At 34.1% G+C, this 16,508-nt stretch overlaps 1 protein-coding gene across 1 annotated transcript; it reads right to left on the bottom strand.

Moving 5' to 3' along the window:
• On the bottom strand, positions 1 to 13,525 carry LOC124639862 (alpha-tocopherol transfer protein-like). The gene is made up of 6 exons (XM_047177369.1): positions 13,371 to 13,525; positions 12,052 to 12,223; positions 4,629 to 4,845; positions 1,768 to 1,951; positions 1,119 to 1,335; positions 1 to 697 (listed from the first exon to the last, which is right to left on the bottom strand). Exons 1-6 carry the CDS (start codon positions 13,395 to 13,397, stop codon positions 540 to 542), a joined length of 975 nt encoding a protein of 324 aa, XP_047033325.1. The 5' UTR covers positions 13,398 to 13,525; the 3' UTR covers positions 1 to 539.
• Positions 13,526 to 16,508: the final 2,983 nt, after the last annotated feature.

Here is a 16,508-nt window from a genome sequence, read left to right as displayed (position 1 = left end):
TGTATTTTTATTCGTTTATTTTTGCACTCAAAAAATATAAAGGACAAATAATTCTATATAAACACTACTTATTCAAAATCACCTAACTTACATTTGATTTCGACACCATGTATAATAATACAAACACCATAAACAAAATCGATCGAATTTCAACTTTTATCTACTAATATTTATCAACAGCCTTACGGATTCACATCAGATGTAACAAATAAAAATGTACTAATCCCCGATGTGAGAAATCCTACAACTTACTGAAATTATAAACAAACAAGGCCCAAGTTCACCGACCACCTAAACGTTCATTATTCTTAAAACAGCTGTTTACTTTGAAACTTGAACGTGAAAATAAAAATAGAATTTGCGAATTAGTCCTCGCGTTTTCAAATAACATAACGATTTGAGAACCTCCTACTTTTTGGGAAGTCGGTTAAAAAGTCAAAGTTGATTGAACTTGGGCCTAAGACACAAGAATTATTTTTCCTTGTCTATACTACAAATAGTATAACTATTCACTAGTTTATCTACCTCCTAAACGACGGTTAATCTAACTCTAATTTTCTGAAGGAACCTTCGACACCGAACTCGTCAGTTATCTTAGAAGCAGTTACCCTCTTGGCTTCATCCACGTGGAAGTTCTTCTCCTGGTTCGCGAAGAAGTCTTTCCAGGTGTCAGATTGTAGGGTCTCGTACCATGTGTCTGTGGAAATACATGAATAAGTCCATTATTATAAACACAACTAATATTATAAAGGTCTAAGTACTACCTACTACTAAATAACTACTGAACAGATTTTGATTAAAATTGACACTGATATAGCTTATACATTAAAATAACGTATATCTATCCGATTAAAATAGATCCGTCTGAAAATGGGCTAATCCGTGAGGGACAGCTAGTTTGTATAATAAAAGCAAAAAGGAATAATAATAATGTAGAAACTACAAAAGGAAGATTTTTATATAAGTATTATGGTCTTGAAGAACCATTGTTTTCTACAATTGTAAAATATTGTTCAGTCACTTATTCGTGATAAAAATTACAAGCAAGGATACGATCCCCGACTACCTAATATCATACATCACCATCAAAAAAACTACAAATTAAACAGAACACTCACCACAAATATCCTTCACAGTCATATCAGCGGTACCACCCAGATCCTTAGGAAATATCTCCTTAGGCAGTACACTGAAGACTTTATCAAAACCTTCATGGAGATGCAGCCTTTCCTTATGTTTGGGTTTCATGATAGTCTTGAAGAGAGCCAGGATCGAGTGGCCGAAGGATGGCACGTTGACCAGGTGGATGCCTTTCATTTTTATGGCGTAGCATTGCTGTGGGAAAGAAGAGTAATGATTAATTTTCAAAATAAGAAAGAAATGAATAAGTAAATTTTATTTAAGCAGTCCTAGAGCACTAACACAAGTCTGTTGATTGGATTTTGATATGTTTGTGATATGTGTCATAAAAATAAGTGTGTGGTTATTGGATGCCTGACTTCCCGAGAACTTGTTAAAATAGGTAGGTAAATCGTAAATAATCATCTTATCGAGCAATCCGCTAGCAATTCGTCAGAAAAAAAATGTAGAACCCATGAAAACTTTTTAGTTGGCCGATACCTAGTCCTGTCAATGTGCGCAGTTTCATATGAAATCCATATACACAAATACAACAAACTATCGGCCGACTAAAAGTTTGCAGTCTGCGGAAAGTCTACTAGGAAAGATATCATGTCTCCAATTTTAAAAGCAACTAAACAAACTTACCGTAATATGATAGTAAATTTTCGATATAATGATAGGCGTGAACTGCAAAGCTTGGTTGAGCGTCGCGTTGCTAAAGTCAAATATCCAGTGATCGCCCTGTGAAGTGTCGTTGAATAGCCTGTATTCTCCCATCAGGAAGCCTAGCCTTGCCACGTCTAAGACTACCATTTCTGGGCTCAGTATTCTGAAAAAAAAACAAATGAATTCAGTACATTATCATCATCATGTCAGCCAATTGACGTCTAGTGCTGAACATAGGCCTCCGCCAAGGAACGCCAACCATCCCGGACATGGGCAGTCCGCGTCTCTAATTCAAAAAATAACTAACCACAAAAATTACGATTTCAATATACGAATCATTATGTATTGAAGCATTTACTTCAATCTGAGATCATTATATGCCGCACGCACGCACATTATGCGATCCCAAGAACTAAAAATATTAGTTTTTTTAAATTCAATTTCCCAGATATCATCATATAGAAATAGGCACATCAGGCTTCACTTAAAAGTCGAGTACTGGTATTTATTTATTTAGAGTGAAACCTAAACCCAATTAAACTTAAAACGCCAAGAAGATTCTAACACACTTAATTGAAATCAATCTACTGATCCTGCTAATTAAATGATCCTCTTATCCTATTCACTCTGTTCTCCCAAAACGCAAACTCAAACAAAGAAATAATGACTCAAACACGACAACCATTACTCAGGAACATGCTAAAATAATTCCTCTTTTCCTTCACAAACTGTTACCCAACTCCCCATGAAACCAAGATATAAAATACGCTAGACGTGGCCCGTAACGTAAAGTCTGTTAAAATTTTCACGATCCGACCTCTGACAGCGTTGGCAGCGTGTAAACGGGCTTCCTAGACCACTCGTGAATATTTGATGACACTTCCAGTCTGCAAGGGATCCGTAACAAATTGAAAGTGCATTGTGATTTGGATCGTTATTTTGAAATTCTGTGAGTTTATGGTGGTTTCGGAGTAGGTTTTTGATAGTTTATTTTCGATTCGCAGTGTAGAAGAGATGAGTCTGGTAATTTTTCGTATTTTTGGACAGTAAAAAATAAAGGTTTTATAATCTTCTGCCTTTTATAAAGAAAATTACAAAGTTGTAATGAAATCATTTCGGAATTGAACACAGGCAAATGCAGAGTCAATAAATTGGACTCCATATTTTAAGTTTTAGAAATAAGCTACTGCATATCTATTATGTACCTGTATGTAACATACTAATGGAATGCTAATAATAATAATTGAGTTATTAAATATATATTTGTACCTTGTACAAATAATGACACTCAAAAAATATAATAATATACCCTCCGCACTCTTTTTACAATAAAAAGTCACAAGGTACCAGACTCAATTCGTCTTCTGTTCCCGAGATAACTACCATTCATAATACGACCAAACCTCATATAAACTTATAACTCTCCAACAATCGTAAGTATAATAATAAGACACAAGAGGAACAGTACTCCTAAGTTCATTTGAACCGAGTTTCAACTGAAACTTTTTGCGTACATTCACATAAGTTTGAAAAGCGACTAACCACAGAGAAAGGAAAGATAGCGGAGATGCCATAAGGAAGGCAGGTCAAGCGCCTTCTTGTAGGTCAAGCAACATACGGTAGGCGTGATCAGTTACTAGAACTAATGAGGCGTTCGGGTTCCTTGTCAAATCAAAACCAATGTGTCGAAGATTGGTCTTGATTGTTTAGTGATTTTATTTTGATTACAATGGACGGGTTCCATAGAAGGCGTGTAAGGAGCTAGTAACGTTCCTCGTTTCTTAAACACCCGCATTTTGCCGAGCTACTTTCTTAGGAGATTTGCGTTATGACACCTTTTTTTTTTTTAACGACGTCAAAAATCATCAAATGACCCCTCCCGCTGTGGGTAAGCAGCGGTGAGGGAGTGTCAGACTCTTACTGACTAAAAACCGTCGTGTTCCGTCATAGGCCTTTTGTGTACCAGGGCCGCGGTATCTCTTTCGAACAACCCGCAGCCCCGGCGTTATGACACCTCCGCTAGTGATTTTGTTCTCTATGTGCCTGACAGACTGCTATCCGCAAGTTTAAGAGGATCTATGAATTGTTAATGCGGTCACATTATTTTGGTAGGGTTTACTGAATATGCTTGCATTTTCTCTAGAAATAAGTTTGTCCGACTGCGCCAGGAGCGTTATGATTTTAGAGTGTTTTTATATGAATACTTTTAGCTGATATTAGCTTGAGAGGTTTCGTTAAAGTCGTCTTATATGTGAGAGTGACACTGGGTTTATAAATTAAAAAATATATATTATATAGAATAGCAGCGTTTACATGATGCTACTATTTATTCTAAAGATTCCTTGAAACGTAAGTAGATAAAGCCTACATAGTTACTCTCTATTCTTGTTATTAATTTTGTGAATGCTGGTTAACCAGTGTCAACAAGTTAATAAGTCAATTGAAATTGTTATAGTTGTTCTCCTTGTCCTGTCATGTCTCCTTTATAAGCATTTGAGTTGCTTTATTTCTCAGAATATTTATGTCACGTGAATGGACTGGAACAATGTCGTGTCAGACATAAGACGCACACTGATGGACAAACGCCCCGAAAGAATTCCCAAATGTACATAGGTATATACTAACATTATAAAGCTGAAGAATTCGTTTGCTTGTTTGCTTGAACACGCTAATCTCAAGAACTACTGTTCCGATTGGAAAATTTATTTCAGTGTTAGATAGCCCATTTATCGAGAATGGTTACAGGCTACTTATTATTCGGGTACCAAGGGAAGTGGGTGAAACCGCTGACAGAAGCTAATCATGTAATAAGAACAACAATTAAAAGTAATTAAACTCACCTGAATATTAAGATCCTATGGTTATCCTCGGTCCTCATTGGAGGAACGACCCAGTACCCTTCCTTCAGGTACTTCTCCATATTAGGTAAGAGGGGTGACCTGCCCCCGAGAAGGTCAGGCATTCTTCCTCGGGCTGAGAAGTAGTTGTCTATCTTCTCTTTGCTCTGTTCCACGCTGAAGCCTCGAGATATTAGATGTCCGAGGATTATGCGATCATCTGGAAGTGAATGGATGGAATTTTAAATGTTTGTTGCAGAAATGTTAGTTTTTTTCTTGCTTTAAGGAAAAATATTTCTTTATACTATTTAAGTAATCTGTAAAAAATTATATTGGCATTTTTCCTTATCATCATTTTTTTTTGTGTTGTAGTGTTTTTGTTATTATCACGGGTCTGCTTAGTGTCTGTCGTTGAGCTCAAGTTACCTTTTGAATAAAAGATAGGGAAACAAAACGCAGCAATCTGTGCAAAACTTTCGTACAATATGTTTTATTGATCAGACATATAGACGGACATAAGAACGCTTTTTTGTGGTTTTAGAAGAGTCGAGAAGAAAAACAATCATACTGAATTTTATCTCTATTACCACAGAAATACAGAAGATATGCTTTAACTGGCTGACAAACATATAGGTACACTTTCGAACCGGAACACAACAATTCTACGCACAGTAAAAACTCATAGTTATACTCATAGTACTTCCCCGGACGGGTTCCTTCACAAAAGGATTTATAAATACTTGATGATGATGCCTTTACAAGTATGTATTGTATAAAAACTAGTTCATGACTAATGGAAGATTGTTTATGAAGTTTTTTCTTCCTTGAATATTATTAAAAGCTTGGGGATTTCACCTGAGAATATTTTTTACTTAATGTATTAGGCTGTAAAAAACAACCATATTGCGCAAGATTTCCTTGAAAACGCACCTATTGACTATTCTGAACTTGCTTATCTATACTAATATTCTAAAGAGGAAAACTTTGTTTGTTTGTTTGGTTGTAATGAATAGGCTCAAAAACTACTGGACCATTTTTATTTAAATTCTTTCACCATTCGAAAGCTACATTATCCACGAGTAATTTAGGCTCTATTTTATCCCGGTATGGGCAGTAGTTACCACGGGACGCGGGTAAAACCGCGGGAAAACGGCTAGTCGTTGTGTAAACTTATCATATCCCTGCACATCCAAAAAGTTACCAGATGCGGTATTCGTGGCATTTCTCGCGTATTAATTTCTCTTGTAAGAAAATGACAATAATTTTTCAAATATTTTAAATAGTTTTGCCTCATGTATTGAAAGGGAAATCTTTATTATGTTTTAATTAGAAATAGACAAGAACCACAAAATATAAGTCCCGATTAAGAATCCATAGAGCTAGAATAATAATATGCTTTTTATTATAAAGTAAAAAGTAAACATTTATTACTTTTCGATAGTGATAATAATTAGCGTGTCTATAGAGTCATTCGATTTATGAGTATTATATTATATACAACTTTATGAAGTAACACATTTTACTTCCTTATGACTTAAGTGCATTGTTGAATAACATTTCTTTATGTCATCAAATGGGCACTATACATACATTTATACTTACTTATTTTATGTAAACCAGTTTTGCATAAAGTGGCACCCTCCCTGGGGTTTCCCTACCTGCCTACTTATCTAAGCACTAATCGTCTTTGTAAGTGATGTAAATAGAATGCACGCAATACAAACTGATTTATCTTTGCTTAGGTTTGATGCAAAAGTGAGTTTGTTAATTGATTATCTACGTATTCATGGTCAACAGCTCAGAAGATTAAGCTCAAGGTTCTATGGAGAGGAAATATCATCTGCATAGCCGTTTCCCAACGATGTTGGGGTCGGCTTCCAGACTAACCGGATGCAGCTGAGAACTAGTGTTTTATAAAGAGCGATTGCCTATCTGACCTAATCAACCCAGTTACCCGGGTAATCCAATACCTCTTGTAGCTTGGGAGTTTGTTGCGCCACTTTTTCTTCCCAGCAAAAACATATGGGAAGTGGGAAGGGCGTTTTAGGGACTGCTTTTTAAAAAGTGCTGTTTTTCAGCAAAGTTTGAATAAATTATTTTCGATTTTGATTTCTTGGTAATACTGGTCGTCAGACTTACTGTCTTCTCCTAAACTCACAGAAACACCGACAATTTAAAATTTTGTAAGAACTTCTACTTTATATAACAAAAACAAAGACGGCCCTATGACGGAATACATTTAAAAAATATTATGGCTATGTCCGTATTGCGTGCAAAATATATTGATGATGATTGAAGGCCGTTTGTGATATTTTTTTCAATTAGTTGCGGTGACAAAGAAGAAGCATTAGTAGATATTTCAACTAAAATTAATATTATAAAACTGAACCCTCAACTCACAAGTAACATTATTTCAATTTATTTTCTTACATTTTTAAGTCATTTTAATAATTTATATATGTATACCTAATTTTTATGGTCACAATCATAAACACTTGCGAGAAACAATATTTGCATTCCAATATCTATAAATTACAAAAAAACCGACTTCAACCTTCTTCTAAGTCTAACAATACTATTCTGAAAACCACATCAAAATCGTGCATAAACGCGCACAAACATACACATCAAACTGAGTACCTCCTTTATTTGAAGTCGGTTAAAGAATTATCGCTGAGAGATAAACATTGTTCTGACAATAATAAAAGCCTGTACATTCCAATAGGCAGAAATTATTAATGATACTAAAGTAATTAATATCGTTCACTTTCATACAAGTTATTTTAATTACACTCCATGCGAAGAGGTTATTGACCTCTCAGTACAAAAGAGTAGTAGTGTAGTGTAGTACATAACAGTTGCATTGTTTAAAATTCACCCTTAAAATATTGTCTTTCACTGTTAGTTTTATACGAAAAAGTCGTGATGGCCTAGTGGAAAAAGCACCGTGTTTGATTCTAGATCAGGCGAGTAACTTTTCATTTGTATAATATGTACTTTCTAAGTACTAAGTACATATGTCATGTTGTGAGGAAGGTGATGAGTATGAACGTGAACGGATATAGTGGAAGAGGAAGACCAAAAAAACGATGGATGGATTGTGTGAAAGTAGATATGGTAAGAAAGAATGTTACTTGTGAGATGACGGTAGATAGAAGAGTATGGAAGAAGAAAACATGCTGCGCCGACCCCAAATGAAATTGGGATAAGGGCAGGAGGATGATGATGTCCTTTCTAAAAAATTATAGGTATGTTGATGGAGGAAAACATGTCGAGAAAACCTGGATTATATGAAGTCTGAAACCGGCAAATAAATATATATATTTTTTTAAATCTATAAGTAACTCTGTGTGTTATGATAATCTGCGTTAGCGTCAGGACCGCCGTCACAATTCTCCGATCCTCTCGAAATACATATAGAGAGTTGCTACCTAATTGCCACCAGCTACCATTAGTTGCTACCAATTGCTACCCTCATGGTTTTGAAGATATTCAGCATGCAAAGGTGACAGCCATTCTGATATCAGGATGGCTGTCACTTTTCCCAGTGTGAATTCCTCACCTTTGGATGCTGAATATCTTCAAAACCACGAGGGTAGCAATTGGTAGCAACTAATGGTAGCTGGTAGCAATTAGGTAGCAACTCTCTATATGTATTTCGAGAGGATCGGAGAATTGTGACGGCGGTCCTGACGCTAACTAATCTGCTTATTCTTTTTTCTGAGTTGTTAAAAAGATAGTTAGTTGGAATGTTAATTGGAAGTACGGGAAGTAGTTTCTTCTGGACGCTGGTGAATCCGCTGGTGGAAGCCAGTACTTATAAACACACGTTATACAAAATGTAAATAAACAAATAAACATTGTATAACAACGTATTTAAACTAAAATAATTATCTATTTCTAGCCTCCGTGATATAAATGCAGTATTTAATATTTATTTGCGTCAGTTTCCGTATTAATTAATGCACATTATGTAATTATAAATTCCCAGCGTCATATGCAGTTTTAAATATACCACAATTAACGTACCTAACACTGCTTATTAAACAGTCGACCGGCAGTTGACCCGGTTGACAAAAATCATCATCATCTCCCGAGCCTTTTCCCAACTATGTATGTTGGGGTCGGCTTCCAGTCTAAACGGATTCATCTGAGTACCAGTGCTTTGCAAGGAGCGACTGCCTATCTGACCTCTTCAACTCAGTTACCCGGGCAACCCAATACCCTTTAGTAAGACTGGTGTCAGACTTACTGGCTTCTGAATATCAGTACCTAACGACTGCCAAGGGTGTTTAATGACAGCGGGAAACTACAGTTTAACGTGCCATCCGAAAACCCGGTTGACAAAAATGTTTCATTCAAAGTTTTCAGACGGTCTACTACCGGCTAAATACCTGATCTTTGTAATGTGCGCACTACCATTCATCTTCATACTGATTTATGAGCCCAAACAAACTAACGGCCGACTAAAAGTTTGTAGTGTCTCTTAATATACCACAATTTGTGTTTAAGGTACTTTTTAAAATTGCATAGTTCAAAAGTTCATTAATTAAACCATTATACAGCGAGATAAAAATCTAACTGCGTTTTTATCACAATTATGTATGTCCTATGTCTTAATAAAAGAGTAATCACACGTTTTGATATACTTAAAGTTGTTAAAAAATATTTCTTTTTTCTCATATGATACTAGTCTATACTTATATAATAAAAAGGAAATATTTTTTTGTTTACTGTTTTTACAGGGCTTAAAACTCATCATCTCCCGAACCTTTTCCCAACTATGTTGGGGTCGGCTTCCAGTCTAACCAGATGCAGCTGAGTACCAGTGCTTTACAAGGAGCGACTGAAACATGTTCAAATGACAGACGGGATCTACAGTTTATCGAACCTGAACTTTATAAGACCAGATGGATATTATTGTATGTTCTACTTATTCTGCATATAAGAAAAAATAAAAATAGGAAGGTGAGGTAGGTACTGGTTTAAGTAATGCGTGGGAAGAGTCTGTCTTTATATGGACCAGTTTTGTGTTCTGTTTTTTTTTTTATATAGTAGGTAAGCGAAGGTCTAATTTGCTTTACCTGGTAGTATGTACTATTTATGGTAAGACTCATTTTGAAATTATGAATTAAATATTTTGATTTAAATATATATATTTTTGATTGGTTTCCTTATGATGGTTATTCACAGATTGACAATTACACTGGTCAGCAGCATTCTTGGTGCAAAGGTGAAATATATAATTTCTTATAGATTATTTGATACGTAATCGAAGTCCAGAACATAAAGTTGCACTAGCACGTAGGGATTTAGAGATTTTTTAGAAATTACTAGAAAATTCTGCTGTCCCCAAAAAATTACATCAAATTTCATAAAAAAAACGCGTTTTTGGTACTTTAGGAGGGGTATATCTCTAAATCCCTACGTGCTAGTGCAACTTTATGTTCTGGACTTCGATTGCGTATCAAATATTCTACAAGAATTTGTTTATTTCACCTTTGCACCAAAAAAATAATAATAATTTGTTGACCAGTGTTATAAATGTCTTTTTTTATGTGTGAATTTATGATATTTTAAAAGTAATCAATAATATTTTAACGTGCCACTATGTAGAGACTAAACAAATCAAAGGTCAGAAAAATGAGGATAACTGCTGTTATGAGAATCCAACTTTTTTATATTTTACCCTTATCCTCAAGTGACACCTCCTGCACCCGGTCAAAAGTAGCCTTTACCTATGTTATTCTGATAACCCTATACTAATAATATTAGGGTCAATTCCCACTGAAAGAGCAGCGGCCGGCAGCGGCCGGCAGCGGCGGTAAATGCAAGTGATTGAGCGCGAGCGCGGCGGGCCGCGCGGCGCCGCGCTGGGCCGCGTCGCGCCGCGCTCTTACATTGTCCGTGCTCTTACGGCCGCTGCCGGCCGCTGCTCTTTCAGTGGGAATTGACCCTTAATGCCCGTTTTTACCAACAATCTCTTAACGTTTCCCTAACAAAGTGTCACTTAGAATAAGGGCTCCCCCCAATACTTGAACGTTATAAGGGACACTTAAACTTTGTTGAAAACGAAATTCGTATTAAGTGTTCCCTAAATGTTCTTAGGGATTCCTAAATTTAGGTATTTGTTGGTGAAAATGGGCATAAGTCTGTCTGCCTTTTCGTCGAGCTAATTTTTATCCGAGTGTGTATTGGTAGGTACCTACAACTGACTAATACCTTGATATTGAACTTTTATTGTATCCGGTATTTTATAGACAGTAATTTTCAAAACGCGAGGTCAATAATATAAAAGGGCAAACCAAAAAAAATCGACTATGTGTCACAATTTTCCCATGACGTCAAAAATGTTACCAATTTTGAACTTTTAAAACATAATTTAAATCAAGGACAAACCATTTCTGAGTATCGATTAGTCAGGTATTTTTATTGTATACGGAAATAAACTTGTATATATGCGTATAGGCATATCGAGTATGATTCATGAGTTACGCCTTTTAGTTTTAATATTGAGGTTTTGTTTTGATTCTTAGCGGGTAAATAGACCGGATTATTTAGAATGTTATATTACGGAACTTAAAAACATGAATAATTTGTTGTGTTTTATTCCATAGAGGAAAACTTTATTTTTTGTTTGTTTGTACCTTAAAGGCTACGAAACGAATCCACTGAATTGAAATGAAAAAAGCTAGGGAAGTTACACTATATAACCCCGGATGACATAGGTTGACATAGGTTATCCAGGAACGATAAATAATGCCACTATGTTCGGCCATTCAGAGAATGCGTTCCTGACACGTCGCGATTGAACTGACGACGTAATAACATTCATTGATTATTGATATAATAATGTTGTTTTAATGCTCCTCAATTGTTAAAACGGTAAACAACCAGCAAAAATATTTTTATCGTAACTGCAACGCCATTGCAAAGTTACGTCGTCAGTTCAATCGCGACGTGTCAGGAACGCATTCTCTGAATGGCCGAACTATAAAAGGTATAATTTTCTCCGAAGCGTACCTAAGTCAACTTTTGTTTTGAAAAGAGTGTGTCTACAGACTTTCTTGCCGGTTAACCATTCCTTGGAACCCTGCACCTAGCTATTGAAGTTTCGTAAAAACTTGTAATAGGTCTTTATGAAAGTAAAACCTTTGAAATTGACTCAGAAGCTAGTTCCTACTAATATTATAAATGCGAAAGTAACTCTGTCTGTCTGTCTGTTACTTACGCTTTCACGTCTAAACCACAGAACTGATTTTAATATAATTTGGAACAGAGATAGAGTTGACCTTGAGAAAGAACATAGGATAGTTTTTATCCCAGACTTTTGAAGAATTCTCTTGGAAACGCGATATAACCGAACTCTACGCGGGCAATGCCGCGGGCGGAATCTCGTAATAAATAAAAGCAATAAAATACTCACGTAATTGTCCCTGTGGCAAGTGTGGCTGCTTTTCATACCACTCCCTTATACTGGCTATTATTTCATCCAGAGATTTCTTGTTGATATTGTATAACTTGAGCAGGACTTCCAAATCACCATCTTTGATGTTCAACATCTTTTGCACGTTGAGAGAGTAATCAAAGTTGTTGTACTGTGAAAGAGATAAGTAAAATGTAGTACAAATATAACCCTTTTTGGAAGTCGGTTAAAAATATACACAGTCTTTGTTAGGTACTTAGAAAAAAATCTATTTATGGGTATTCATAGGTACTTATCAATTAATATTTTATGTTAGAGCTAGTTTCTGTGAAATATCATTAGTATCCCAAGAACTGATTGATCATCATTATCGTCTGCCTAGTTTTTTCCAAACTATGTTGGGGTCGGCTTCCAGTCTAACAATATGCAGATAAGTACTAATGTTTTGCATGGAGCGACTGCCTATCTGACTTCTTCAACCCTGATATCCGGGCATCCCGATATCACTTGGTAACACAGCATTTCAAACTTTCTGACTAAATTATCATTAAGTTTTAAGCATCTTGCAGTAAAAATAGAAATATACACATTCTTTTTTCCTAATGTCAAGTACGTTTGTTAATAAAACGAATATTCTTCTTCTTGTTAATAAAAGTCTAAAATTGCCTTCCTCAATAAATGGGCTATGAAACTCAGTCGCAGTCCACTTGTTCCTGGGATTACCATGTTGAAACAAACCAACTCTTTTGCTTTATATTTTAAAAAGAAAGTATAGATAAAATACGAAGATTTCAAAGAAAATTAAATGAAAAGTTACTTAATTAATTAATAATTAATTACGATATTTCCGACTTTGTAACTAATTGTTTTTCATTACGTAAATATAACAAATTGATAAGTAATTAACTGAGGCAACTACAATTATCATTGTTTATAGGAAAAATACAATAGTTATCTATAAATTATTATTGCTTAGTATTGCAAGTTACTTTGTTTGCGGCGATTACCTAAGTGTTTCATATCTTAAGACATTATTTATTACTTAAGTAAATAAAAGAACAAAGGATTCCTTTTAAATAGGAAGGAGTTTTATTTTCTCAATATTTTTTTAACGGAAAAAATAATAAAAATAACTTTGTAGCAAAACTAGTACGAGTCCGGTGATGTAGGTAAACAAAATATCAAATATTTATATGATTTTTTTTATTTATCTACCAAACTTTTTTTTGTTTTTAAGTATCTATAATTAATTACCAAAAACTTGGCAAAAGTAAATTTAAAAAATATCAAAAATAAATATTACTATAACTAATACTTACAACACACATCCCATCTCCGATAGTCATGGTCACTGTTTTTTTTTTTCAAAAATATATTTTTTTCACTAAGGATCACAACACACGCAGCCCACTCCACTATCAGATGAATTCTGTGCGCGTCAAGCCTCAACAATGTATTATATATTAATAGTCCTTGCGTATCAAACAAAATATGTTTTTTTTATTAAGTTATATTTTTAGATTAAAAAAAAAAATATATTATTGTAAAACATAAGTTTTTGTAAAACATATTTTTAGAAGTTATTTTTAGTTATATAAAAAAAATTAGGTATGCAAAAAAATATTATGCGAATTATTTTTGGCCAATAATGTAGGATTTTTATTTAAAGTTTTATTTTTAGGAGTTAGTAAAAAAATATCATAAAAATACGTTTGAGGTTAATAGAAACTACTTTTGATGTTTACAAAAAAAATTGGTAGGTCTGTACCTATGAATTATTTTGGTTAATATTTTTGGGATAAAAAATATAATTAAGTATATAATTTAATTGATATAAAATTTCGTGGCTTTGGGGCAGTATTTTGCTCTGACAGTCAAACAAACTCTGATTTATTTAGTTTCCGATATTTTTTTATAAACTTAGACGGAAAATAACAAGATGGTTAGCGTAAAACCCGTATTTTTTACGTCTTTTCTATTTATAAAGTGGGAAATTATAATTGTTGTGACATACCTTATTATTTTGCAAGATTTTTTAGTTCCTACTATTTAAAGTCGTACGTAAACAAGATTTTTATCATAATTTTTCTTTTAATGGGATCGTCTAATTTTATAAGAAACCTAGTAAATTCTCTAATAAAATATAATAATTTAAGCACATGTTATATACCACGATATCATACGCAATTGACTTCACTCTAATAGGCAAAAAACACAAAAAATACCGCCCTAATTGTGAATTTATTAGGTACATACTTAGACGTAATATTGCTTTTATATTTACTTTTATATTTATGTCACCCCAAAAAATATTTAAAAAACATTGAAAAGTGAAACTGACAATATAACTTGAAATAACGACTCAAAATTAACAGATGGTCAAGGGTCATTTGAATTCGTACATATACTGTTTTTAATAGAATTCTGCCATAGGCTCACCTCATTAAGTATGCCATAGGCTTATTTATATTCAACTAGCTTTTGCCCGCAACTTCGTTCGCGTGGAATAGTGACTACCAGCAGATTTTTGATTTGACCAATAGATGGCGCTATATGTCCGGAATAATTTTATTTTTATTTTTTTTTTGTAATAAAAACTATCCTATGTCCTTTCTCAAGTTTCAAACTATGTCTGTACCAAATTTCACACAAATCGGTTCAGTAGTTTAGGCGTGAAGAAAAGACAGACAGACAGACAGAAAGACAGACAGACAGAGTTACTTTCGCATTTATAATATTAGTTTGGATAAGTTAATGTTAATTTTACCAAACCGGTTTTGGACACAATCAGGTTTTTTTTATATATTTGATTAATCGAAGTTATGTTTATGTAACTTAAGTATAACTTAAGCGATAAAGCGATATAAGATTTTAGGTCCTGACCTGATTTTTTGTAAAAATATATTTTTTCAAATTTTTTTGCTGTCATGTCAAGTTTTGATGCAAAATTCCAGTATGGTAAAATAGAACCAACAACGATTGGTTATTGAATTTTCGGTTTTAATGTTAATTTCAATAGGGTTGATTTTGCTTTAATGCTAAAGCTGACTTTTTCTAGCATCTGCATGAGAACAGGACTGGCTTAATGAGTTCTTCAAGACATGTCGAGCCGGTCATTGACCTCTAGGATGTCTGGTCTTCTTACAACTTGATTGATTGCGATCATTCATATTGGAGTCTAGTAATGTTCCCAATATTTTAAGAAATCGAGTGAACTGATTTGGCATACGAACTGATAAGGCCGAGTTAGATGTCCATAAAAAGTTATTTTTATATATTTTCCTGCATTTGTGACGTTATACCAAGCAGTTTTATATGAAAACTAAACTATTTCCGTATTAATTTATACATACAATTATACCGTTTCCCCGTATCGGGATAAAATTTAGGGATATATATAATATAGATAAAAGATCTTATCGATAAGAGTGTATCTTTCCAACAGCGAAAAAAGTTTTCAAATCGCTTCAACATGTTTCGAGCCTTTAGCGTATAAACAAAAAAAATAGTGTAAATATTATAATACGGATAAAGAAGTCAGAGTGGCAGAACAGTGGTTCTCAGCTGAATCCGGATAGACTGGAGGCCAATCCCTACAATTATTGGGAAAAGACTAAACAGATGATGATGAATCAAGTATTCTAGTTTTAATACATAACAAAGCCTAGAAACACTTGAAACAAAGGCCTAATTGCCGTATATTTCCGTAATGACACTGGTTATGAACTCGTTGACAATTTAAAACTTGTTGTATTGTTTGAAGAATTTACTAAACCAGTTTACTCTTCCTGAAAAAGAAAAAATACTTCTAGTACATTTTCTCGAAGTTTTAGAGGCTTTGTTTTGATGTTCCATGTTTTTTTTTTTTTTTAATTTTATTACTATTTCATGTTTATCTGCTTTTTATCAAGAAGCTTTTAGAAGAAATATCGTAAACAATTTAATTTCGCTATGGCACCTTTGTTTAATTCTAATGAGTAATCAAAATCGTCAAATAGACCAAAACATATATAGATTTTCAGCAAATAATATTTTCCCCCAGATGTTTCACCCGTTTTCTAGAAAATTATTCTGATATACAAGCTATATTACTGCCGCTATCATCATTCAACTGATTGCGTGTAAAGAAGTAACAAACATACACAAAAATTCAATACTAACATAACTAAAATCGAACAGCATATTTAGATGAAGTTCACAACATTTTTCACTACATTTTCATCAGATAACAACAGACAGATATCAACAACATAATCCTATGATCCGTGGAAAATTCCACTGTTTCTTTTTCATTGCGAGATTAAATTTCAGCTGGCTTATTCATTCCTGGGTTTAAGTGCAAGGGAAAATGGGAAACTGTCGATATTCAACTGTCAATGCAGTTACATAGATTATATAGTGTATTCTGTGTTTTCGCGTTCCGGTTGTCATAAGTATCGGTACGAAAGTAAGGAATT

Source organism: Helicoverpa zea, chromosome 19 (assembly GCF_022581195.2).
Source record: "Helicoverpa zea isolate HzStark_Cry1AcR chromosome 19, ilHelZeax1.1, whole genome shotgun sequence".
Taxonomy (NCBI): Eukaryota; Metazoa; Arthropoda; class Insecta; order Lepidoptera; family Noctuidae; genus Helicoverpa; species Helicoverpa zea.
This window is presented reverse-complemented; position numbering and strand designations above follow the sequence as displayed.

What these genes read in the sequence shown, in the direction of transcription:
- LOC124639862 (XM_047177369.1), bottom strand. Translation starts at nt 13,397, where the DNA reads ATGACTATCGGAGATGGGATGTGTGTT. An exon ending in TCGGAGATGGGATGTGTGTT is followed by an intron (nt 12,224 to 13,370) that starts GTAAGTATTAGT and finishes TCTCTTTCACAG; the next exon opens with TACAACAACTTTGATTACTC. An exon ending in GACTGTGAAGGATATTTGTG is followed by an intron (nt 698 to 1,118) that starts GTGAGTGTTCTG and finishes GTATTTCCACAG; the next exon opens with ACACATGGTACGAGACCCTA.